This window comes from Ursus americanus, chromosome X, assembly GCF_024610735.1.
Source record: "Ursus americanus isolate L20-20 chromosome X, mUrsAme1.1.p, whole genome shotgun sequence".
NCBI classification, from domain to species: domain Eukaryota; kingdom Metazoa; phylum Chordata; class Mammalia; order Carnivora; family Ursidae; genus Ursus; species Ursus americanus.
The window spans coordinates 68,063,524-68,090,501 of record NC_142164.1 but is presented as its reverse complement, the minus strand read 5'-3'; the positions used below and the strand labels follow the sequence as shown (position 1 = coordinate 68,090,501).

General features: G+C 37.2%; 1 protein-coding gene across 7 annotated transcripts in view; it reads right to left on the bottom strand.

Moving 5' to 3' along the window:
• The window catches only part of OPHN1 (oligophrenin 1), a 521,428-nt gene that overhangs the window by 42,768 nt on the left and 451,682 nt on the right, over positions 1 to 26,978 (bottom strand). For all 7 annotated transcript variants that reach the window (XM_045795443.2, XM_045795441.2, XM_045795445.2 and 4 more), the window contains one exon: positions 15,196 to 15,343. In XM_045795443.2, the coding sequence (XP_045651399.1) occupies positions 15,196 to 15,343 (148 nt within the window). The remainder of the gene's footprint in view (positions 1 to 15,195; positions 15,344 to 26,978) is intronic.

Below are 26,978 nucleotides of genomic sequence, written 5' to 3'. Positions count from 1 at the left end.
CTATGGAACACTGCAAAGGCAGTCGTAAGGGGAAAATACATAGCCATCCAAGCCTGACTCAAAAGAATAGAAAAATCTAAAATGCAGTTTTTATATTCTCACCTCAAGGAGCTAGAACAGGATCAGAAGAATAGGCTTAATCAATGCACGTGAAAGCAGCAAATATCAAATATCAGATCTAATCTGATCAAGATTAGAGCAGAGATCAATGAATTAGAAACCAGGAGCACAGTAGAGTAGATAAACAGAACTAGAAGCTGGTTCTTTGAAAGAATAAATAAGATCGATAAGCCACTGGCCAGACTTATTCAAAAGAATAGAGAAAGGACCCAAATTAATAAAATTATGAATGAAAAGGGAGAGGTCACAACCAACACCATTGAAACAGGAAGGATCATTAGAAACTTTTTTCAACAGCTTTATGCCAATAAATTAAACAACCTGGAAGACATGGATGCCTTCCTGGAAACCTATAAACTATCAAGACTGAAACAGGAAGAAATTGATTTTTTAAACAGGCCAATTAATTATGAAGAGATTAAAGCAGTGATCAAAAACCTCCCCACAAACAAGAGTCCGGGGCCTGATGGATTCCCCGGGGAATTCTACCAACATTCAAAAAAGAAATAATATCTATTCTCCCGAAGCTGTTTCAAAAAATAGAAACAGAAGGAAAACTACCAAACTCGTTCTATGAGGCCAGTATTACCTTGACCCCAAACCGGGCAAAGACCCCATCAAAAAGGAGAATTACAGACCGATATCCCTGATGAATATGGACACCAAAATTCTCAACAAGATCCTAGTTAATAGGATCCAATGGTACATTAAAAGGATTATCCATCATGACCAAGTGGGATTCATCCCTGGGACTCAAGGGTGGTTCAACATTTGCAAATCTATCAGTGTGATACATCATATCAACAAGAAAAGAGTCAAGAACAATATGATCCTCTCAATAGATGCAGAAAAAGCATTTGACAAAATACAGCATCCTTTCCTGATTAAAACCCTTCAGAGTGTAGGGATACAGGGCACATTCCTCAATTTCATAAAAACCATCTATGAAAAGCCTACAGCAAATATCATTCTCAATGGGGCAAAGCTGGAAGCCTTTCCCTTAAGATCAGGAACATGACAAGGATGCCCCCTCTCACCATTATTATTCAACATAGTACTAGAAGTCCTTGCAACAGCAATCAGAGAACAAAAAGGGATAAAAGGTATCCGAATTGGCAAAGAAGAAGTCAAACTGTCTCTCTTCACAGATGACATGATACTCTATATGGAAAACTCAAAAGAATCCATCCCCAAACTACTAGAAGTGATAGAGCGATTCAGTAATGTGGCGGGATACAAAATCAATGCTAAGAAATCAGTTGCATTTGTATACATGAACAATGAGACTGAAGAAAGAGAAATTAGGGAATCCATTCCATTTACAATAGCACCAAAAATTATACGTTAGCTTGGAATTAACTTAACCAGAGAGGTAAAGGATCTATATTCTAGAAACTACAAATCACTCTTGAAAAACATTGAAGAAGACACAAAAAGCTGGAAAAATATTCCATGCTCATGGATCGGAAGAATTAACATAGTTAAAATGTCTATGCTACCCATAGCAATCTACACTTTCAATGCCATCCCGATCAAAATACCAATGACATTTTTCAAGGAACTGGAACAAACAGCCCTTAAATTTGTGTGGAACCAGAAAAGGCTCCAAATCACCAAGGACTTTTTGAAAAGGAAACACAAAGCTGGGGGCATCACAATGCCAGATTTCGAGCTGTACCACAAAGTTGTGATCACAAAGACAGCATGGTACTGGCACAAAAACAGACACATAGACCAATGGAACAGAATAGAGAACCCAGAAATGGACCTTCGGCTATTTTGGCAACTAATCTTTGACAAAACAGGAAAACACATCCAGTGGAAAAAAGATAGTCTCTTCAATAAATGGTGCTGGGAAAATTGGACAGCTACATGCACAAGAATGAAACTTGACCACTCTCTCACACCATACACAAAGACAAGCTCCAAATGGATGAAAGACCTCGATGTGAGACAGGAATCCATCAAAATCCTAGAGGAGAACATAGGCAGCAACCTCTATGACATCGGCCACAGCAAGTTTTTTCATGACACATCTCCAATGGCAAGAGAAACAAAAGATAAAATGAACCTGTGGGACTTCATCAAGATAAAAAGCTTCTGCACAGCCAAGGAAACAGTCAAAAAAACTAAGGGGCAGCCCATGGAATGGGAGAAGATATTTGCGAATGACGCTGCAGATAAAAGACTGGTATCCAAGAGCTACAAAGAACTTCTCAAACTCAATACACAAGAAACAAATAAACAAATCATAAAATGGGCAGAAGGTATGAACAGACACTTTTCCAATGAAGACATACAAATGGCTAACAGACACATGAGAAAATGTTCAAAATCATTAGCCATCAGGGAAATTCATATCAAAACCACACTGAGATACCACCTTACACCAGTTAGAATGGCAAAAATTGACAAGGCAGGAAACAACAATTGTTGGAGAGGATGTGGAGACAGGGGATCCCTCTTACATTGTTGGTTGGAATGCAAGTTGGTACAGCCACTCAGGAAAACAGTGTGGAGGTCCCTTAAAAAGTTAAAAATTGAGCTACCCTATGATCCAGCCATTGCACTACTGGGTATTTACCCCAAAGTTACAGATGTAGTGAAGAGAAGGGCCTTATGCACCAGAATGTTCATAGCAGCATTGTCCATAATAGCTAAATTGTGGAAGGAGCCGAGATGCCCTTCAACAGATGACTGGATTTAGAAGATGTGGTCCGTATATACAATGGAATATTACTCAGCCATCAAAAGGAATGATTTCTCAGCATTTGCTGCAACATGGATAAGACTGGAGGAGATAATGCTACGTGAAATAAGTCAAGCATAGAAAGACAATTATCATATGGTTTCACTCATTTATGGAACATAAGAAGTAGGAAGATTGGTAGGATAAGAAAGGGAAGAAGAAGGGGGGGTAAACAGAAGGGGAAATGAACCACGAGAGACTATGGACTCTGGGAAACAAACTGAGGGCTTCGGGGGAGGGGGGAATGGGATAGGCTAGTGACGGGTATTAGGGAGGGCACGTATTGCATCGTGCACTGGGTGTTATGCGCAAGTAATGAATCATGGAACTTTACATCAAAAACTAAGGATATGCTGTATGGTGACTAACATAATATAATAAAAAATATTATTATAAAAAATAAATAAAACATAAAAAAAGGAATCTGATCTAAGGCACTGAGACAAGCTCAGTGTTACAAAACTAATGTGGTAGAGCCAGTTTTCAAAGCTTGAAGTCTGTTCCCAGAGTCCACACTTTCTGAAGAGAGAGTTTATTCCTCCTGTCAAGTAACCAGAGTTTAGGAGCATTCTCCTTCTTTAACCAGCCAACCATTTCTACAGGAAAACACATAGGTCAGCTTCAGAAACTGTAGAAAACTGGGAATGAATCAGGATTAACAGGGAAGCCTCACAAATAGCCAAGCAGCCAAGTGGGGGCCTCTTTTCTATGTGTGGGTAAGTGCTAGGGAGAAGCTTTGAGATGTAACATACTAGTGCAGCAGGAGAAAGATATCAATTATTACAATACAAGTAGAATCATGAAAGTAAGTGATATGAGGAAGACAGTGCTAATTCTGTCTGGAGGGGCTGAAGGAGATCATGTGAAAGAGGTAACATTTGAGCTGGGCCTTGAAGGATTACAATAGGTAGAAAAAGGGGGAAAGTGAATTTCAGACAGAACAATTTGGAGGAGTGAAAGATCATAGTTCACCCAAGAAAATGTAAAATAAGAATAACGTTTAGTGTGGCTTGAGCACAGGAACCAATTTTAGATGAAAAGTGTAGGTAGTTGGAGATGAGGTTGTTAAGGTGCATTGGGGCTGTATCATTAAGGCCACGAATGCCATATTCAGGAATATGAACTTTATCACTGGGTTGAAGAGGGCTATGACTCTTTTGGGGGGGGCAGGGAAGTGGCATTATCACATGTGGTTTTAGAATATCACTTTAGGTTCATTATTAAAAGTAGACTGGACTAGAGAGACTAGAGGTAGGGAGACAGGACAGGAGACTGCTGATGAGTCTGATCTAAATTAGAATAGCAGTAGCAAAGAGAGACAGATTGGAGAAATGTTTAAGGGTGGAATGGACAGTGCTTAGATATGTGGGTGTGAAGGAGTCCATGATGTTGGTGAAAAAACTCACTGAAATTCTGGATACAAGGGGAATAACAAGTTTGGGGGTAAAATAACGAAATACTACCGGTAAAGAACAGTGGTGACTAGGATCGGTGGCTTCTCACAAGAGTGTTTAGATGCCGTACAGCTGACAAATGAGTTCTGGAATGAGATGGATGCAAATTGCTGCTCTGTCATTTAGAAACTATGTGGATTGACCAAACTACTTATCCTTTCTGAGCATCCAGTGACTTCACTATGAAATGGATCTTTTTTTAAATAATTTTTTTATTATATTAGTCACCATACAGTACACCCCTAGTTTTTGATGTAAAGTTCCATGATTCATTACTAGTGTATAACACCCAGTTTACCTATCTCAAATGGTAAGTGATAAGAATTAACGGAGTATGGATTCACATCCACTTATGATGGCAAGAATTAAAAAGATAACAAAATATAGAAACAACCTAAGTATCTGCTAACAGATGAATGAATAAAGAAAATGTGATATATATACATACATATATGAATACTATTCAACTTTAAAAAGGAAAGATATCCTGCCATTTGCATGATATGGATAAAACCTGGAAGACACTATGCTAAGGGTAGTAAGGCAGACACAGAAAGAAAAAAAACCCTGCGTGATCTCATTTATATGTGGAATCTAAAAAAACTCAGATACATAGAATTGCATTGAATCTGTAGATAGCTTTGGATAGTATGGACATTTTAACAATATTAATTCTTCCAATATACGAACACAGAATACCTTTCCATTTACCTATGTTTTTCTCAATTTCTTTCACCAATGCCTTCTAATTTTCAGTGCACAGGTCTTCAACTCCCTGGTTAAATTTATTCCTAAATATTTTTTGATGCTATTGTAAATAGGATGGTTTTCTTAATTTCTTTTTTCTTTTTTGGATAGTTCATTGTTAGTATATAACACAAGTGAATTTTGTAAGTTGATTTTGTATTCTGCGCTTTGCTGAATTTGCTTATTGTTCTAACAGTCTTGGTGGAATCTTCAGAGTTTTTTCTTTATTTTGTTTTATTTTGTAAAATATTTATTTATTTGAGAGAGACAGAGCATGCTAGAGCACAAGCAGGGGGAGTGGCAGAGGGAGAGAAAGATGCAGTCTCCTCATCGAGCAGGAAGCCCGACCCAGGGCTCGATCCCATGACCCTGGAATCATGACCTTAGCCAGAAGGCAGCTGCTTAGCCAACTGAGCCACCCAGGGGACCCTAGCTCTGTGTGTGTGTGTGTGTGTGTGTGTGTGGTATGATCATATCATCTACAAACAGACAATTTTACTTCTTCCTTTCTAATTTGGACTCTTTTATTTTTTTCTTTTTCTTAACTAACTTCTCTGGCTAGGGCTACAGTATTATGCCAAATAAAAGTGGAGACAGTAATGCTATCCTTGTTCCTGATCTTAGAAGAGCTTTCAGCTTTTCACCTTTGAGTATAATGTCAGCTGTGGGTTTGTCATATATGGCCTTTATGATATTAAAGTACATTCCTTCCATACCTAATTTGTTGAGAATTGTTATAATGAAATAATATTGATAAATATGCTCTTTCTGGATCTATTGAAATGATCAAATAATTTTTATCCTTCATTTTATCAATGTGATGTGTCGCATTTATTGTTTTATTTATATTGAACCATACTTGTATCCATCCTAGGGATAAATCCCACTTGATCATGGTTTAAGATCCTTTTAATCTGCTGTTGAATTCAGTTTTCTAGTATTATGTTGAGGATTTCTGCATCTATGTTCATCAGGGATACTGGCCTACAATTTTCCTGTTTTATATTGTCCTTGTTTGGCTTTGGTAACGAGGTAATGCTGGCCTCATAAAATAAGATATGACTGTTCCCTCTTCTTAAAGTTTTTGGAAGGGTTTAAGAAGGATTGGGTTTAATTCTTCATTAATGGTTGGTAAGAATTCTCCACTGAATACATCAGGCTGTGAAGCTTTTCTTGGTTGGGAGGTTTTCAATTGTTGATTCAATCTCCTTACTCATTATTGGTCTGTTCAGTTTTTCTATTCATAATTCAGTCTTGATAGCTTATATATTTCTAGAAATATGTTCATTTCTTCTAGGTATCCAACTTGTTGGCATTTAATTGTTCACAGTTGTCTCTTTATAATTCTCTGAATTTCTGTGGTATCACTTGCAATGCCTCCTCTTTCAATTATAATTTTATTTGAGTCCTCTCTTTTTTTCCCAGTCTCAATAAATTTCAATTTTGTTTGTCTTAAAAAAAGAACTTAATTTCTTTGATTTTTTCTATTGTTTTTCTGATCTTTATTCCCTTTATTTCTACACTGGTATTTACTTTTTCCTTCCTTCTGCTAACTTTGGCCTTATTTATTTTTCTTTTTTCTAGGTCCTTAAGATGTAAAAGTAGGTTGTTTATTTCTGATTTTTTTTTCTTAATGTAGGCATTTTACACTATAAACTTCCTTCTTAGAACAGTTTTACTACATTGCATAATTTTTGGTACATTGTGTTTCCATTTTTGTCTCATGATAATTTATTTTACTCCAATTTGATTTGTTCTTTGACTCATTGGTTTCTTAGGAGTGTGTTGTTTAATTTCCAAATATTTGTAATTTTTTTCTATTTTTCTCCAACTATTTATTTCTAGTTTCATATCATTGTGGTCAGAAAAGATACCTGGTATGAATTTAATCTTCTTAAATCTGTTAAGACTTGTTTTGTGGTCCAACATATAATCTATCCTGGAGAATATTCTGTGGTGTTCAAGAAAATGTGTATTCTATTGCTGTTGAATGGAATGTTATGCATATGTCCCTTAGGTCCATTTGGTCTATACTGTTGGTCAAGTCGGCTATTTCCTTATTTTCTGTCTGAAAGATCCATGCGTTTTTAAAAGTGGAGTATTAAAATCCCTTACTATTATGTTATTGCTATATTTCTCTCTTTATTCTGCTAATATTTGCTTTACATACTTATGTGCCTGGATGTTGGGTACATATATATTTACGATGGCTTTTGATAAATGACATAACAATTATTATATAATGACCATTTTTGTCTCTTGTGACAGTTTTTGACAAACAGACTATTTTTCCTTATACAAATACTGTTACTCTTGCTCTTTTTTGACTACCATTTGCATGGAATACCTTTTCTACTCCTTCACTTCCGGCCTATTTGTGTCCTTACTGCTAAAGTGAATCTCTTGTAGACAAAATATAGTTGAATTTTATTTTTTAATTTACTCAGCTGTTCTATGTCTTTCACTGGAGAATTTAATCCATTTCCATTTAAAGTAATCACAGGCACACCTCAGATGCATGCAGGTTTAGTTCCAGACCACTGAAATAAAGTGAATATTATAGTTAAAGAAAGTCAAATAAGTATTTTGGTTTCCCAGTATGTAGAGAAGTTATGTTCATATTACATTGTACTATATTAAGTATGCAATGATATTATGTCTAAAAAGACAATGTGTATACCTTAATTAAAAAAATACTTCATTGAGGGGACTTTGAGGTATAAAGGAAAGACCATAAATGAGAGTATGAAAAATAATATACTTGTAAAAATCAGTCAAGGGATTCACAAAAAGAAGAATGTAAAATATGATACCAGATACCTAAAACATGGGGAGAAGAGGAGTAAAGAATGGATTCAAACATAAGCGACCATCAACTTAATATGGACTGCTATATGCAGAAGGGGTTATACACACATGTAAGGTAAACATATATCAAAACCCACTAATAAATATGCAAAAAATAAAGAGAAATGAATCCAAGTATATCACTAAAGAAAACCAGGAAGCCATGAAAGAGAGCAAAAGAAGAACAGATCAGAGAAAAACTATAGAAACAACCACAAAACAAGTAACAAAATGGCACTAAATACATATCTATCAATAATTACTTTGAATGTAAATGGACTAAATGCTCCAGTCAAAAGACATAGGCTGGCAAAACAGATAAAAAAAAACAAGACCCATCTATATGCTGCCTACAAGAAACTCATTTCAAACCTAAAGACACTTGTAGATTAAAAATGAGGGAATGGAGGGGCGACTAGGTGGCTCAGTCATTAAGCGTCTGCCTTCAGCTCTGGGCGTGATCCCAGAGTCCTGGGATGGAGCCCCACATCAGGCTCCTCCACTGGGAGCCTGCTTCTTCCTCTCCCACTCCCCCTGCTTGTGTTTCCTCTCTCGCTGGCTGTCTCTCTCTCTGTCAAATAAATAAATAAAATCTTTAAAAAAAATGACGGAATGGAGAAACATTTATCATGCAAATGGATGTCAAAAGAAAGCCAGAGTAGTAATACTTAAATCAGGCAAATAAATTTTATTTACTTATTTTATTTTTATTTATTCATTTATTTATTTTTAACAAAATCCATTTATTAGTTGGTGGACATTTGGGTTGTTTCCACTTTTGGCTATTATGAATGTGGTGTTATGTACATTCATATACTAGCTTTTGTTGTTTTGTTTTTCTTTTATTTTAGTTTCAGGGGTAGAATTTAGTGATCCATCAGTTGTATATAACACCACTGCTCATTACATAAAGTAATGATGTATCCTTAATGCCTATCACCCAATTACCACATCCCCCGATTCACCTCCCCTCCAGTACCCTCAGCAATTTTCCTATACTTAAGAGTCTCTTATGCTTTGCCTTGCTCTCTGTTTTTATTTTATTTCATTCTTCCTTCCTTTCTTCTATGTTCATCTGTTTTGTTTCTTAAATTCCACATATGAGTGAAATCATATGGTATTTGTCCTTCTCTGACTGACTTATTTCACTTAGCATAGTACTTCTAGTTCCATCCGTGTCATTGTAAATGGCAGGATTTCATTCTTTTTGATTGCTGAGTAATATTCTACTGTATATATATATATATATACTATTTCTTCTTTATCCATTCATCTGTCAATGGATATCTGGGCTCTTCCCATATTTTGGTTATTGTGGACATTGGTGCTATATAAACATTGGGGTGCATGTGCCCCTTTAAATCACTATGTCTGTATCCTTTGGAAAAATACCTGGCAGTGCAATTGTTGGGTTATAGGGTAGTTCTATTTTTAACTTTTTGAGGAATCCCCATACTGTTTTCCAGAGTGGCTGCACCAGCTTGCATTCCCACCAACAGTGTAAGAGGGCTCCTCTTTCTCTACATCCTCGCCAACATTTGTTGTTTCCTGAGTTGTTAATTTTGGTCATTCTGACCAGTGTGAGGTGGTATCTCATTGTGGTTTTGATTTGTATTTCCCTGCTGCCAAGTGGTGTTGAGCATTTTTTCATGTTTTTGTTAGCCATTCATATGTCTTTGGAGAAATGTCTCTTTATGTCTTCTGCCCATTTTTTAAATTGGATTACTTGTTTTTTGAATGTTGAGTTGTGTAAGTTCTTTATATATTTTTGGATACTAACTCTTTATCCGATATGTCATTTGTGACTATCTTCTCCCATTCCATAGGTTGCCTTTTAGTTTTGTTGATTGTTTCCTTTGCTGTACAAAAGCTTTCTATCTCTAAGTCCCAATAGTTCATTTTTGCTTTTGATTCCCTTGCCTTTGGAGATGTGTCTAGTAAGAAGTTGCTGTGGCTGAGGTCGAAGAGGTTGCTGCCTGTGTTCTCTTTTAGGATTTTGATGGATTCCTGTCTCACTTTTATCCATTTTGAGTTTATTTTTGTATATGGTATAAGACTGGTCCAGTTTCATTCTTCTGCATGTGGCTATCCAATTTTCCCAACACCATTTGTTGAAGAGATGGTCTTTTTTCCATTGGATATTCTTTCCTGCTTTGTTGAAGATTAGTTGACCATAGAGTTGGGGTCCATTTATGGGCTCCCTATTCTGTTCCATTGATCTATGTGTCTGTTTTTGTGCTGTACCATACTGTCCTGATGATTACAGCTCTGGTGTTTTTTTTTTTTAAGATTTTATTTATTTATTTGACAGAGAGAGAGACAGCAAGAGAGGGAACACAAGCAGGGGGAGTGGGAGAGGGAGAAGGAGGTTTCCCCCTGAGCAGGGGGCCTGATGCAGGGCTTGATCCCAGGACCTGGGGATCATGACCTGTGCCGAAAGCAGATGCTTAATGACTGAGCCACCCAGGTGCCCCACGATTACAGCTTTGTAATACAGGTTGAAATCCAGAATTGTGACATCACCAGCTTTGGTTTTCTTTTTCAACATTCCTTTGGCTATCTGGGGTGTTTTCTGGTTCCATACAAATTTTAGGATTGTTTGTTCCAGCTCTGTGAAAAATGCTGATGGCATTTTGATAGGGAGTGCATTGAATGTGTAGATTGGTTTGGGTAGCATAGTCATTTTAACAATATTTGTTCTTCCAATTCATGAGCATGGAATTTTTTTCCACTTCTTTGTGTCTTCTTCAATTTCCTTTACAAGCGTTTTATAGTTGTTAGAATACAGAACCTTTACCTCTTTGGTTAGGTTTATTTCCAGGTATCTTATGGCTTTTGGTACAATTATAAAAATGGGATTGATTCCTTGATTTCTCTTTCTGCTGTGTCATGGTTAGTGTATAGATATGGAACTGACTTCTGTGCATTGATTTTATATCCTGTGACTTGGGCAAAATAGGCTTTAAAACAACGAGTATAGCAAGAGACAAACAAGGACAGTATATAATAATAAAGGGGAAAATCCAACGAGAGGGTATAACAACTGTAAATATTTATGCACCCAACATGGGAGCAACCAAGTACAAGAAGCACTTAACAACAAACAAAAGAACAAATTGACAGTAATACAAAAACCGTAGGGGACTTTAACACCACGCTTACATCAGTGGACAGGTCATCCAATCAGAAAGCCAACAAGGAAGTAATGGCTTTGACACACTGGACCAAATGTATTTAGCAGATATATCCAGAACATTTCATCCTGAAACAGCAGAATACACATTCTTTTCAAGTACACATGGAATATTCTCCGGAATGCATTATGCCACAAGACAAGTCTCAACAAATTCAGAAAGATTAAAGTAATACCATGCATATTTTCTGACCACCACACTATGAAACTACAAATCAACAACAAGAAAAAATCTGGAAAGAGTACAAACACATAGAGGCTAAATAACATGCTACTAAACAATGAATGGGTCAACGAATAGATCAAAGAAGAAATAAAAAATTACATGGAAACAAATGAAAAGGAAAACACAGCAGTCCCAAAATCACTGGGATGCAGCAAAGGCAGTTCTAAGAGGGAAGTTTGTAGCAATACAGGTCAATCTCTAGAAGCAAGAAAAATCCCAAATAAACAACCTAACTTTGCACATAAAGGAGCTAGAAAAAGAAGAACAGACAAAACCAAAACCCAAGTAGAAGGAAGGAAATAATAAATATTTGAGTAGAAATAAAAGATACAGAGGCTAAAAAACAAACAAAAAACACCTATACAACAGACCAATGAAACCAGGAGCCATTTCTTTGAAAAGATAAACAAAATCAATAAACCTTTAACCATACTCACCAGAAAAAAAGAGAAATTACTCAAATAAATAAAATCACAAATGAGAGAGGAGAAATAGCAATGAATACCACAGAAATACAAACAAATGTAAGAAAATATTATTAGAAACTATAGGCCAAGAAATTGGACAACCTAGAAGAAATGGGTTAATTCCTAGAAACATATAACCTACCAAAACTGGAGCAGGAAGAAATAGAAAGCTTGAACAGACCAATAGCCAGCAAAATTGAATTCAGTAATCATAAAAACTCTCAAAAAACAGAAGTCCAGGACAAGACAGCTTCACAGGCAGATTCTGCCAGACATTTAAAGATTTGATACCTATTCTTCTCCAAATATTCTAAAAATAGAAAAGGAAGGAGAACTTCCAAATTCGTTCTATGAGGTCAGCATTACCCTGATATCAAAACCAGAAAAAGGCAGCACAAAAAAAGAACAACAAACTGGTATCTCTGTTGAACATAGGTGCAAAAGATCTCAACAAAATACTAGCAAATCAAATACAACAATACTTCAAAACATTCATTCACCACAATCGGGGGATTTATTGCAAGGATGCAAGGGTGGTTCAATATTAGCAAATTAATGTGATACATCACATCAATAGGGAAAAGGACAAAAACCATATAATCATTTCAATAGATGCAAAAAAGACATTTGTCAAAGTACCTATCCATTCATGAAAAAAAATCAACAAAGCAGGTCTTGAGGGAACATACCTCAACATAAGGTCTTTTATGAAAAACTCATGGTGAACATCATACTCAATGGGGAAACACTGAGAGCTTTTCCCCTAAGATCACGAATAAGACAAGGATATACACTCTCACCACTTTTATTCAACATAGTACTGGCAGTCCTAGCCACAGCAATCAGACAAGAAAAAGAAATAAAAGGCATTCTAACTGGCAAGGAAGAAGTGAAACTTTCACTATTTGCAGATGGCATGACACTATATAAAGAAAAACCTGAAGACTCTACCAAAAAACTGCTAGAGCTAAGAAATAAATTCATAAGTTTGCAGGATACAAAATCAATGTTCAGAAAAGTTAATACATTTCTATATAATAGTAATGATGCAGCAGAAAGAGAAAATTAAAAAAACAATTCTATTTAAAATTGCACCAAAAATAACAAAGTACCTAGGAATAAACTTAGCTAAAGAGATGAAAGACCTGTACACTGAAAACTATATAACATTAAAGAAATTAAAGATGACACAAAGAAATGGAAAGACATTCCATACTCATGGACTAGAAGAACAAATATTTTTAAAATGTCTATACTACCCAAAGCCATCTAGAGATTTAATGAAAACTCTATCAAAATACCAGTGGTATTTCTCATAGAACTGGAAAAAACAACCCTAAAATTTATATGGAACCACAAAAGACCTCAAATAGCCAAAGCAATCTTGAAAAAGAAAAACAAAACTGGAAGTATCACAATTCCGGACTTCAAGTTATACTACAAAGCTGTAGTAGTCAAAACAGTATAGTACTGGCACAAAAATAAATAGATCAATGGAACAGGATGGAAAACCCAGAAATAAATGCACAACTATATGATCAGTTAATCTTCAAAAAAGGCAGAAAGAATATTCAATGGAGAAAAGACAGTGCCTTCAACAAATGTTGCCTCTAAAACTGGGCAGCTACATGCAAAAGAATGAAAGTGGACTACTTTTTTACACCATACACAAAAATAAACTCAAATGGATTAAACATCTAAATGTGAGATCTGAAACCCTAAGAATCTTAGAAGAGAGCATAGGCAGTAATTTCTCTGACATAAGCCATAGCATCATTTTTGTAGGTGTCTCCTGAGGCAAGGGAAATAAAAGCAAAAATAAACTATTGGGACTACATCAAAACAAAAGCTCCTGCACAATGAAGGAAACAGTCAACAAAACTAAAAGGCAACCTGCTGAATGGGAGAAGATATTTGCAAATGACATATCCGATTAAGGGTTAGTATCCAAAATATATAAGGAACTTATATAACTCAACACCTAAAAACCAAATAATCCAATTAAAAATGAACAGAAGAAATGAACAGACATTTCTCCAGAGAAGACATACAGATGGCTAACAGACACATGAAATGATGCTCAGTATCACTCTTCATCAGGGAAATGCAAATTTAAATTACAATGAGATATCACCACAAACCTGCCAGAAGGGCTAAAATTAAACAGAAGAACAAGAAACAGCAAGTACTGGCAAGGATGTTCAGAAAAAAAGGAATCTTGTGCAGTGTTGGTGGGAATGCAAACTTGTACAGCCACTGTGGAAAACAGTATGGAATTTCCTCAAAAAATTAAAAATGGACTACCCTACGATCCAGTAATTACACTACTGGGTATTTATACAAAGAATACAAAAACACTAATTCAAAGGGATACATGCACCCTTATGTTTATTGTAGCATTATTACAAGAGCAAAACTGTGGAACCAGCCCAAGTGTCCCTTGACAGATGCATGGATAAAGAAGATGTGGTATATATGTGGGATATATATAATGGAATATTACTCATCCATAAAAAAGAATGAAGTCTTGGAGCTAGAGAGTATTATGCTAAGTGAAATAAGTTACTCAGAGAAAGACAAATACCATATGATTTCACTCATATGTGGAATTTAAGAAAGAAAGCAATCCAGCAAAGGGGAAAAGAGAGAGAGAGAAACCAAGTAACAGATTCTTAACTATACGGAATAAACTGATGGTTACCAGAGGGGAGGTGGATGTGGGAAAGGATAAAATAGGTGATGGGGATTAAGGAGTACATTTGCTGTGATGCACACCAGGTGCTGTACGTAAGTGTTGAATCACTATATTGTACACCTGAAACTAATATAACACTTTATATTAACTGTTTTGGAATTAAAATAAAAGCTTAATAAATAAAAGAATACTTAATTGCTCAAAAATGCTAACCATCATCTGAGATCTCAGCAAGTCATAATCCTTAGGCTGGAGGAGGGTCTGGCCTTATTGTTGGTGGCTGCTGACTGATCAGGGTGCTGGCTGCTGAAGGTTGGGCTAGCTGTGGCAATTTCTTAAAATAAGATAATAATGAAGTTTGATGCATTGATTGACTTTGCCTTTCACACGCCATTTCTCTTCAACATGCAATGCTGTTTGATGGCATTTTACCCACAGAACTTTCAAAATTGGAGTTGATACTCTCAAACCCTGCCACTGCTTTATCAGCTAAGTTTATTTAATATTCAAATCCTTTGTTGTCATTTCAACAGTCTTTATAGCATCTTTACCAGCAGTAGATTCCATCTCAAGAAACCACTTTCTTTGCTCCTCCATAAGAAGCAACTCCTCATCTGTTGAAGTTTTCTCATGAGATTGCAGCAATTCAGTCACTTCTAATTCTATTAAGAAGCTAAGGATATGCCTCAGTACTGACCTTCACTTTCATCCAGGGAAGAAGTATAAAAAACTGTTCTTTCCCGCAGCAGGCGCTTTGAAATTGTGATTGGTTTGTGCCTTCTTGCTGTCACTCGAGGTGGAGGAACTGGGGGTGTAGCACTTTCCTCAGGTGGACCTGAATAGATCTGTAAAAGGAGAATATTTTCAGGAAACAATTAGAAAGATCGAGTGTTTGTCTCCCTAATGCTAACTACCAGTTAATGCCTTCCAGCACTACAGCAATTCTAATACGACTAAAGGAATTGGGATTTTTAAAATCACTCTAGCTACCAGCAACCATTTAGAAGTTTCCTATCATGTTTAAGACACAGGACCTGGCACTTCACAGTGTGGAGGAAAGAATGCAGACAAAAACTGCACAATCAGTCCTGGATTTTCACTTGCTGCCTGGAAAACCTTAAGCAAGTCACCTCCTATTTCTGAGCTTTAGATTCCTCACCTGTAACATGGGGAGAGCACCATGTACCTCACAGAGTGTGAGGAGAATCAAGTGAAAAGGGTAGTCAAGGTACATTGCATGGGTAGGGGTTGGGGTGTGGAGGGTTGCTAAGATGCACCCAATATTTCTGAAAGGATAACAAAGAAACTGGTTAAATCGTTTGCTTCAAGACAGGAATAATGAGTGGCTGAGGAAAGGATGGAGGAAATTTATTTCTCATTCCTATATCATTTTGATCTTTTAAAATTTCATACCATGTACGGATTACTTATTCAAAAAAGAAAGGGCAAAAATAAAATGTCATACGTTGTAAAAAGTGATGGATAAATGAGGGAGAAGCTATCATTACAGTTTTTTTTTTTTTAAGCAGGGTCCATGCCCAGCATGGAGCCCAACATGGGGCTTAAACTCACAACCCTGAGATCAAGACCCGAGCTGAGATCAAGAGTCAGAGGCCAAACTGACTGAGGCAAGCAGGCGCCCCTAATGATTACAATTTTTATATAGTGTCATACGTATTTGAAAATCTTCTTGTGTCTGGGGAGACTGAGCTTTTGTCCAGAGTTCACACACTTTGGGAGGACACACACATGGTGAGGGAGGAAGAGGACAATTGTGTAGTGCAAAAATGAAATCAACCCCGATGATTAGTGCAAAGAGAAATACCAGAGACCAATATTCTATCAGGCTGCAGTCACTAAACTTACATGATTGGGAACACAAGGAAACCCTATGTAAAAGCTGAACAATGATAGAAAGCAGTACAAGCAGAATCACAAGGCAGTACATGTCTCAAAGTCTCATGGCATAGGAAAGAGAGAATATGACATAATAGCAAGCACATAAGCTTTCAGGCCATACAGTTTAACAACCATTAGTAATAATACTCTAAATAAATACCATTTTTTAAAAATACCATTTTGTGAGCGTATGCTTATGCACTATAGGAGTTGTTAAGAATATCCCTTGCTATTTCTCAAACACACCAGGGCCTTTGCACTGAGTGTTTCATTCACCTGGAGTGCTCTTCCTCCCGATATCCATATAGCTTGCTCTCTCAATTTCAGTAGGCTATGATCAAATATACTCCTCTCAATGAGTCCTTCCAAATGGATGAATCTAAAATATTGACACACCTCCCTGTATGCAATGTCTCCTATCCCCCTTCCTTTTTTTTCTCTCCTTAGCATTACAAGGTATATTATAATTATTTATTGATTTATTTTGTTTTTGTGTCTGCCGCTCTAATGTATTGTAAGCTATATGGAAGTACATTATCACGTTCACAGCTATATCTCCAGCAACTAGAAGACTGACTGGAATTGCTGGGTCAAAAGAAAAACACATCTAAAATACTAATATAAAAGGCCAAACTGTCCTCTGAAAAGACTATAATAGTTACTTCCACTTCTAGCCAAGATAGACCTAAAGGTATTAGGTTTACATCTTCTGCAAGTAATCATTTAAAAACTAGAAAAAATACACATAACAATGGGTTTCAAGGCATTGGAAATCTAGTAACGAAAGACAGTGAATCACGAGAGACAGGAAAAAGAAAGGAGGTGAGCCTCATGAAAGTCCCAGGTACAGCATGGAGAGAGTCCGCAAGCCATAATATATGGAGGGAAACTGAGCTGCAAGTATGGAGAGGGCAAAAAAGAGAATTTTTCAGGGCAAAATATCAGAGAGAAGATAGCTGCACCAAGGGCTCTGGAGAGCTGCAGGGGTCCTCTTTAAGACTTTAGCTGAGTAGTGATTAATATGTGTGAGGAAAGAACCACACAATTGAATTAGAGGGATTAATTACCTAAGATTACACAGTTCCTAGAAGAGCTCCTGTTCTCACCAGCCACAGTGGAAAATCAAATAATTAAGTACCATGGGTGGTGGGCACGCAGATGTGGAGCATGCAGGCAGCTGGCCAGCCCCAGCAACACGAAGCCTGAGTTGCAACTTGGCTGTCATCTTTCTTTTGTCTTAAAGTAGGTGTTTATCAGTATAAAATTCCCTCTTAGAATTGCTTTTGCTGCATCCCATAAGTTTGATACACTGTTTTTCCATTGTCATTTGTTTCAAAATATTTTTTTTTTATTTCCCTTTTGATCTCTTCCCTGATCCATTGGTTGTTCAGGAGTGTGTTGTTTAATTACCACATATTTGTGAATTTCCAGTTTTTCTCCTGTTATTAATGCCTAGTTTCATATCGTTCTGGTCAGAAAAGATACTTGGTCTGATTTCAATCTTAATATATTTGCTAAGGCTTGTTTTGTGACCTAGCATACAATCTATGCTTTAGAAAGTTCCATGCGCACTTGAGAAGAATGTGTATTCTGTTGCTGTTGGATGCAGTGTTCTATATAGGTCTGTTAGGTTCATTTGGTCTGAGGTATAGTTCAAGTCCAATATTTCTTTATTGATTTTTCTGTCTGGATGATCTATATGCATTGTTGAATATGGGGTATTAAAGTCCCCTACTACTAATTTTTGTTGTCTACTTCTCCCTTCAGATCTGCTAGTATTTACTTAATATATTTCAGTGCTCTAATGTTAGGTGTATATATATCTACAATTGTTATATTCTTTCAAAAATAGACTATGGTTAAATAATGACCTTCTTTGTCTCTTTTTACAGTCTTTGGCTTAAAGTTTACTTTAAGTAAGTCTCATATAAATATAGCTATTCCTGCTTTCTTTTGTTTTCCATTTGCATGGTATTACCTTTTTTCATCTCTTTATTTTGAGCTTATGTGTGCCCTTATAAGCTGAAGTGAGTCCCTTTTAGGTAGTGTATTACTGGGTCTTATTTTTAATCTATTCAGCACTCTTTGCCTTTTGATTGAAATTTTTAATACATTTACATTTACATAATTATTGATAAGTAAAGATTTACTAATTCTATCTTAATAATTGTTTTCTGGCTCTTTTTGTAATTCTGTTGTTCCTATCCTCTTCTCTTGCTGTCTTTCTTCTAGTGAAGTAGTCATTTTCTGTACTGGTATGTTTTGATTCCTTTCTCTTTATCTTTTGTCTATCTACTTTAAGTTTTTGCTTTGTGGTTACCATGAGGCTTCCATAAACAAAAATATCAATATAACAATCTCTTTTAAGCTGATAACAACTTATCTTTGATCACACACAAAACCTCTACCATTTTACACCTCTTCCCAGATTTTGTTTTTGATGTCAAAATTCACCTCTTTTTATATTGTGTACTTATTAACAAATTATTGTACCTAAAGTTATTTTGGCACTTTTGTACTTTAACAGTTATATTAGGGTTACATAGTTAACATACTACCATATTACAGTATTTGAGTATACTGAATTTGAGTATATACTTACCTTTACCAGTAGATTTTATATTTTCATATATTTTTATGTTACTAATTAGTGGCCTTGCATTTCAGCTTGAAGAATTCGTTTCAATATTTCCTGTAAGGCAGGTCCAGAGTTCAACTCCCACAGCTTTTGTTTGTTTGGTAAAGTCTTTATCTCTCCTTCATTTCTGAAAGATGACTTTTCCAGGTAAAATACTCTTGGTTGGCAGTTTTATTCCTTCCACATTTTGCATGTATCAACCACCTATCTCTTAGCCTGAAAGACATCTATGGGAAATCTGCCTATAGCCTTATAAGGTTCCCTTATATGTATTTTTTTTCTTTCTCTCTTACTGCTTTGAAAATTCTTTTTGTTTTTCATTTTACATGATGTCTTGGAGAAGATTGTTTCAGGTTGAAATTTGGAAGCACTTGTTAGCTTCATAAATCTCTCCCCAGATTTGGGAAGTTCTCAGTCATTCCTTTTTTAAAATTTTAATTTCAGTATAGTTAACATACACCATTATATTAGTTTGAGGTGTACAATAGAGTGATTCAATAATTCCATACATCATCCAGTGCTCATCATGACAAGTGCCCTCCTTAATCCCCATCACCTATCTCACCTCCCCTCTAGTAATCATCAGTTCATTCTCTATAGTTGAGTCTGTTGCTTGGTTTGTCTCTCTCTCTCTCTTTTTTCGTTTGCTCATTTGTCTTGTTTCTTAAGTTCCACATATGAGTGGAATCATGGTATTTGTCTTTTCCTGACTGACTTATTTTGCTTAGCATTATACTCCCTAGCTCCATCCTTGTCATTGCAAATGGGAAGAATTCACTTCTTTTTACGGCTGAATAATATTCAATTCCATTTGTATACCACATCTTCTTTATCCATTCATCTACCAGTGGACACTTGAGCTGCTTCCATAATTTGGCTACGGTAAATAATGCTGTAAGCATAGGGGTGCATGGAGCCCTTTGAATTAGTGTTTTGTATTTTTTGGGTAAATACCCACTAGTGTGATTACTGGATCATAGGGCAGTTTCATTTTTAACTTTTAGAGGAACCTCCATACTGTTTTCCAGAGTGGCTGCACAGGTTTGCATTCCTACCAACAGTGCACATGGGTTCTTTTTTCTCTACATTCTGACCAACACTTGTTGCTTCTTGCGTTTTTGATTTTAGCCATTCTGACAGGTGTGAGGTGATATCTCATTGTAGTTTTTATTATTATTTTTTTAATAATAATTTTTATTATGTTATGTTAGTCACCATACAGTATATCCTTAGTTTTTGATGTAATGTTCCATGATTCATTATTTGCATATAACACCCAGTGCACCATGCAATATGTGCCCTCCTTAATACCCATCACCGGCTTATCCCAATCCCCCACCCCTTCCCCTCTGAAGCCCTCATTGTAGTTTTGATTTGCATTTCTCTGATGATGAATGATGTTGAGCATCTTTTCATGTGTCTGTTGGCCATCTGGATATCTTCTTTGGAAAAATGTCTGTTCATGCCTTCTGCTCATTTTTAATTGGATTATTTTAGGGTGTTGAGTTGTTCAGTTCTTTATATGTCTTGGATACTAACCCTTCATCAGATATGTCATTTGCAAATATTTTCTCCCATTCAGTAGGTTGCTTTTTAGTTTTGTTGATTGTATCCTTAGCTGTGCAGTTTTTTAATTTTGTTTTGTTTTGATATAGTCCCAATAGTTTATTTTTGGTTTTATTTCCCTTGCAATAGGAGACATATCTAGAAAAATGTTGCTATGGCTGATGTCAGAGACATTACTGCCTATGCTCTCTTCTAGGATTTTTAGGGTTTCGGGTCTCACATTTAGGCCTTTAATCCATTTTGAGTTTATTTTTGTGTATGGTGTAAGAAAGTAGTCCAGTTTCATTTTTTTCCATGTAGCTGACCAGTTTTCCCAATACCATTTGTTGAAGAGACAGTCTTTTCCCCTTTGGATATTCAGCCATTATTTCTTTAAGCTTTTTCCTATTCTTCTCTTTCTGGGATTTCTAGGACTCCAATAATTCACAGATTGTTCTTTTAATGGATCACACAATTCACATAGGCTATCTTTATTCTTTTTCATTTTATTTTCTTTTTGCTCCTCTGAATGTATGATTTTAAATGGACTGTCTTCTAATTCATTAAATCTTTCTTCCATTTGGTCAAGTGTAATGCTGAAGCTCTCTACTGAATTCTTCAGTCACTGTTTCTTAAACTCTAGGAATTGCTTTTTTTAATGGTTTTTATTGCTTTGTTGAACTTCTCATTTTGTTCATGTATTTTTTCCCTATAATTTAACTTAGTTGTCTCTGTTTTCTTATAGTTCACCTAATTTCTTTAAGATGATTATTCTGAATTCCTTATTGACAATTCGTGGATTTTCATTTCTTTAGGGTCAGTTATTGGAGCTTTATTAGTTTCCTTTGATGGTGTCATTTTTCCTTCATTATTCATGATCCTTGTGTCCTTGCATTTGTGTCTGTGCATTTATCCAAGTAGGCATCTGTTCCAGTCTTTATAAACTGACTTCAGCAGGCAGAACCCTTCAGCAGTTAGCTCATTCTGAGATTCTGAGTGGGCCATGTGGTGGCATCTGTGGGGAGACTTGCTGCTGGAGTTCTTGGACAGGCATGTCTGGTGCTTGTGTGAATAGATGGACAGGCCTAATGCCCAAAGGGGTGGGCCTAGAGCTTGGATTCACTGGGGTGGGCCTGGTGCTTGAGTCTGTGGTGATGTGCCTGAAATGTGAGTTTTTGTGGGTGGACCTAAACTTGGACCTGGATCCATGGAGGCTTACTAGGCTCAGGGGATTACTGGGGTGGGCTCAGCATCTTGGTTCCTAGGAACTGGCACAATGCTGGGTGGGCCAGGAGCCTGGTTTCACAGGTACTGGCCTGGAGGCTAGGGCCATGGGGGCTGGCCTGCCACTAAAGTAAGCCAGAAGCCTAGGGCCATGTAAGTTGACCTGTAACCTGGGGCCTTGGGGGCCAGCCTGGAGATTGGGTCTATGAGGCCTGGCCTGGTACTAGGACAGATAAGGAGCCTGGGTCCATGAGAATTAGCCTATAGGCTAAAACTGCAGGTGTTGGCCTAGCACCGAGGTAGGCCAGGAGGCTGGGTCCACAGGAGCCTACATGGAGCCTGACCCACGGGGGCAACCCTGGTGTTGAAGCAGGCCAGGAGTCTGGGTCTGTGGGAGCTGGTCTAAAGGCTAGTTCTGTGGAAGCTGGCCAGTTCTGGAATCAACCAGGAGTCTGTGTATACTGGAGCCCATCAGGAGCCTGGTGATATGGGGGCTGGCTGACAGTGGGGTGGGCCAGAAGCCTGGGTTTGTGGCAGCCCACCCATAGCCTGATGCCTTGGGAGCTGCCTAAGGACATGGGATCTGGGTGATGCTCATGTGGCTTGAGGACTTGGGTTCACAAGAACTGGCTGAGACTGATGCTGTGGTAACTTTCTGGGGCTACAAGAACTGCCTGGGACCACAGAAGCTGGAGGACACCTGGGTGGGGCAGGGGACTGGGTTTTCAGGAGCCCACCAGGAGACTAGGGCCATGGAAAACACCCAGACCTGCAGGAATTGGCCTGGTCCTGGGGAGGACCAGCAGTTGGGTCCATGATGAAGTCATGTGCTCACTTTACTCTCTGCCCATGGGGAGGGTGTCTATCCCTGCACTGGGCTGTCAAGGATTGGAGGAGGGGTGACAGGGATAATGTGACTATCTTTCCTCCTTGGTGTGCCTTTTCTTATTTCTGTGCTTTACCCAGGTGTTGCTATCCCTCACCAGGATCCTTAGCTCTTGTGAAGATATTTTTGCATGCAGGCAGCTGTTCAAATTTATGTTGCTAGGAAGGGACTGGTGCTAGAAATTCCTATACTGCCATCAGGCCGATGTCATTCCACAATCCCCTGGCCTCCACTTCTTCGTATCTCATTTGCTCCTCAACCCAGTCTTTGCCCATACCACTGTTGTAACTGTTTTCACAATGATTACCACTAACTTCCTAACTGTCAAATCCAATGGTCCCTTTTCAATCTTTATTTTGACTTTGCTCCAGCATTTGACAGAGTTGACATTCCTGTTCTAAAAATGCCTTACCCTTTACCTTTCTGAATGAACATATGCCCACCTCTCCGAACACTGTCCAGTCTCTTTCACTGGCTCTTCCTAAATGCTGATCTTCCCCAAAATTATGTTTTCAGTCCTATAATGATCTCACTAATCTAGACTCATTCTTTCTCTCTCAACACTTTCATCCTCTCTCATGGTTTGCACTACTAGTTTTCTCTAATAATTTCTATACCAGTATATCTACTTGCCTGCTCAATAGATGCCATTTGGATATCTCAACCTCAATATTCTGAAAATGAAATACATTTAATTCTTTCTTTATAACTATTACTCAAAATAATGCTAATATGGTGACTAATATAATATAATAAAAATATTATTATAAGAAAAAAATAAACTTTATTTAATAGATGAAAAGCAAAACAAAAAAAAACCCCCAAAACCCCAAAATAATGCTAATATCCAAGCCAGAAATCTGGACATTATTATCCTTATATCCTCCTTCTTTCTCACACCCCACATCCATTTAAACACCAAGTTCTACAAGTTATACTTCCTTAATCTCTCTAATATATCCTCTCTGTTCACTGCCACTACCTTGGTTTCATGTCTCATCATGTCTCTCTAATATTACTACAATGGTCTCCTGTTTTTCTGTACCTCCTGTCACTTCTTCCTTTAATATGTCTATCAAAGTATGGATTGAGTGATCTGTGTTCAAAATATAATTGTGCTACTCCTCTGCTTAAAAATTTTCAGTGACCCCACACTATCTTTGGGATAAATTCTAAATTCCTTAGCACACAAGGTGTTCCATAATCTCACCACTGCCTGCAATCTCCAGTCTCATATTTCACCATTTCTACATTCATAGTACATACATACTACAGCCATACTGAATTATTATAGTTTTTTACATATCATGTTTTCTCACTCCTGTGTGTATACAGAATTCTCTGTGTTTATAACACCTTTCCTCCTTACGGCAGAGACTGCTAATTGCTTCTTAGTGTCTATCCATTCTTCTTGGTTTTACTCATAGAAGTCACTGAGTTTTAGCTGGGTACCCATGCCTACATTTTCTAGCCTCCCTTGCAACTAGGTAAGACCATATGATTAAGTTTTAGATAATAGAATACAAGTGAAAATGATGTATGTAAATCTGGATCATGTTTTTATAAAGAAATTTTCTTTTCTCCATTCTGTTTTTTTCCCCCTTTTCTTTGAGTGGTACTGAAGACCAATGTCTAGGACCCAGAGATTGAGGCCAAGTGATGAGGATAGCAGAGCTGCCACACAAATTTTGGACTGTTTACCTCTGGACTTCTCCATGAGAGAAGTGAACTTTTCTCTATCTTATAGGAGGTTAGCCTGTACCTTAATTAATCCACTACTCTTTAACTTTCAGGACTCAAATCATTCATTACCCAGTATATAAAGCTTTCTCTGACTCCCAAAGATATATTAGTCTTCCATGTGCTCCCATAGCATCGATATAGATCTTCATCACAGTAGTTACTATACTATATCCTGAGTGTTAGTTGGTCCAAATTCTCCACTAGTGTCATGAGTTTCCTGACAGTAAAGATTTTTGTCTCATTCATCTTTAGAAGCAAAAGCCCTACTAGGGCACCAGACAAAATGTAGCAGTTCAATGGCAGTTTTCAGAATTAGTAAATGTATCTTGGCTGCCAGGCCCCTCAAGGCCTATTAAATAATAGAGCTTATTCTCACTTATTCCTTTTCCAACTACAACTGAGAAAAGAGAGCAAAGCATAGGTATTAGAGTCAGCTTTGAGTCAGAATCAGTTGTGTTGGGGCTTTACCACTTACTAGCTAAGCAACCTCAGGCATGACAATTGGGTCTCATTTGCATTTTGCAAACAGTTACAAAATGAGGATAATAATACCATCTACTTCATAGGGTTGTTGTAACGACTGAATAAGAAATATATGTAAAGAGCATAGTTTCAACATATTAAACACTCAATAAATGATAACTATTTTATTAGCAATCCTAAAAAGGACTTAAACCCATGTTTCCTTGGATAAGGGTGATAAGGAGCTGGGGAAGGAGGGAAGTTGAGATTGGAACGATAAGGGGTGAAGTGGTTATGTGCTAGGCAAATCAGGGGATGTGAAGTTGGCTCTTTAAGGTCTTTGCCAGATTAAATGATTTCATTTCCCTCTTCCAGTTACACAAATTATTCACTTCTCATTTACAAAGCTCCTTCCTCACAGCCTGCTATTCAAGGAATTACCCAGGCCCCAAGATGGATATGGGCTCACCAACTTCTAGAGTTTGTAATGAGAGCTTCCAAATTTACCTGGAGATGATGCTGTCTATAGTCCCTGTCTCCTCCAAACAGACTAAAACATTAGTTGGGATCCTTTTGAGACCAGTTCAGCCAATGTGCCAGCAGGCAGAGCTAAGAGAAGATGCTTGTTAGGCTTAAATTTACACTCTCTCTAAGTAAGAAAAGTCTAGAAAAACAGAAAGGACACTTCCTGTTGTGCATCCTCTCTAAAATTAAAACATGGCCTTTACAACCCTACAGTCAACACGGATTGCAACATCTTCCCCAAAGCTGGCCTACAGATGTAAACCTGGAAGACAGGCTTTAATGTGGAAATATTGGCAATTACTCTGGTAGGAAGAATCCACTACCTCTCCCTGTTCTGTGGGCCCTCCAAAGGTCTCATTTCGCATCTCTTTTTAAATGAGCTTTAACCTATGTGTTATTGCTATTCCCTTTGAGAAAAGAAATGGAGTAAGTGGTCCTGCTTGTTCATTTAACCCTCAGCACTTTGGCCTCCTTGCTGTTCAACATGCCAAAAAACTTCTGCCTTTGGGCCTTTGCTGTTCAATATTCTTGGAGGAGTTCTTCCCCAAGATATCCACCATGGCTTGTACCCTTAATTTATTCACTTTTTTGGCCTAAATATTATATTACTTATATTATATTATATTATATTATATTATATTATATTATATTATATTATATCACCTTCTTTAAGATGACAATCCCTTACCTCCTTTTATTTTTCTTCAGAGCATTTATCACCACCTGGCAAATATATCAAATTGTTTAACATTGTCTCACCCAAGTAGAATATAGGATCATTTGCTTTGTTTACAGGTATATACAGTAAGAATTTAGTAAGTATTTATTTAACTAACAGATATCATTAGCTCTTTGAAAATAGAACTATAAACAGATTAACTAGTGACTCTGGGATGGAAATCTGGGAAAATCTCCATAGTTTCTCTTATGAGAGGAGAAAGGGGAGATGATGGGCCCATGTTCTCTGGACTTAATTTTGGCAGCCCAATTTTAATGAGGGGAAAACTTTTAGAGATAAAAGGAGTTAAGAAAGGCACAAGAAAAGAGGGGTGCCTGGGTGGCTCTGGGGTGCCTGGGTGGCTCAGTCATTAAGTGTCTGTCTTCGGCTCAGGGCATGATCCTGAACTGATCCAGAAAAAATCCCTCTATCTACCCCTTGTCACAGGATTAAAAGAGGGGAGAATAATTGGCAACATAAAGGGAAAGTTGAAGAAACTATCACTAAAACTTGACAGGTAATAAGCCCTTACCTTCCCTCCTCTGGACACTGGAGTAGCTCTTCTATAGGTGAAAAATCAAGCTGGAATTCTTAAATCTTAGACAGACTAGATCAATTCACTAGAAAGACTAGAAAGGGGATTTGAGGCCAAAGAGTTGGCTAGGAATAAAGAGTGTGCATTTTCTAAGGTACCCCGATAATAGGTGGCAGGACCATGATATGAACTCAGATGTATCTGACTTTAAAGTTAACATTTTTCTACTGTATAACACAGAAGGAAACATTTTGAGTTTAAAAAATAATTCCTTGGGTGGAAAGAGTATTAGGCAAAACTTATTT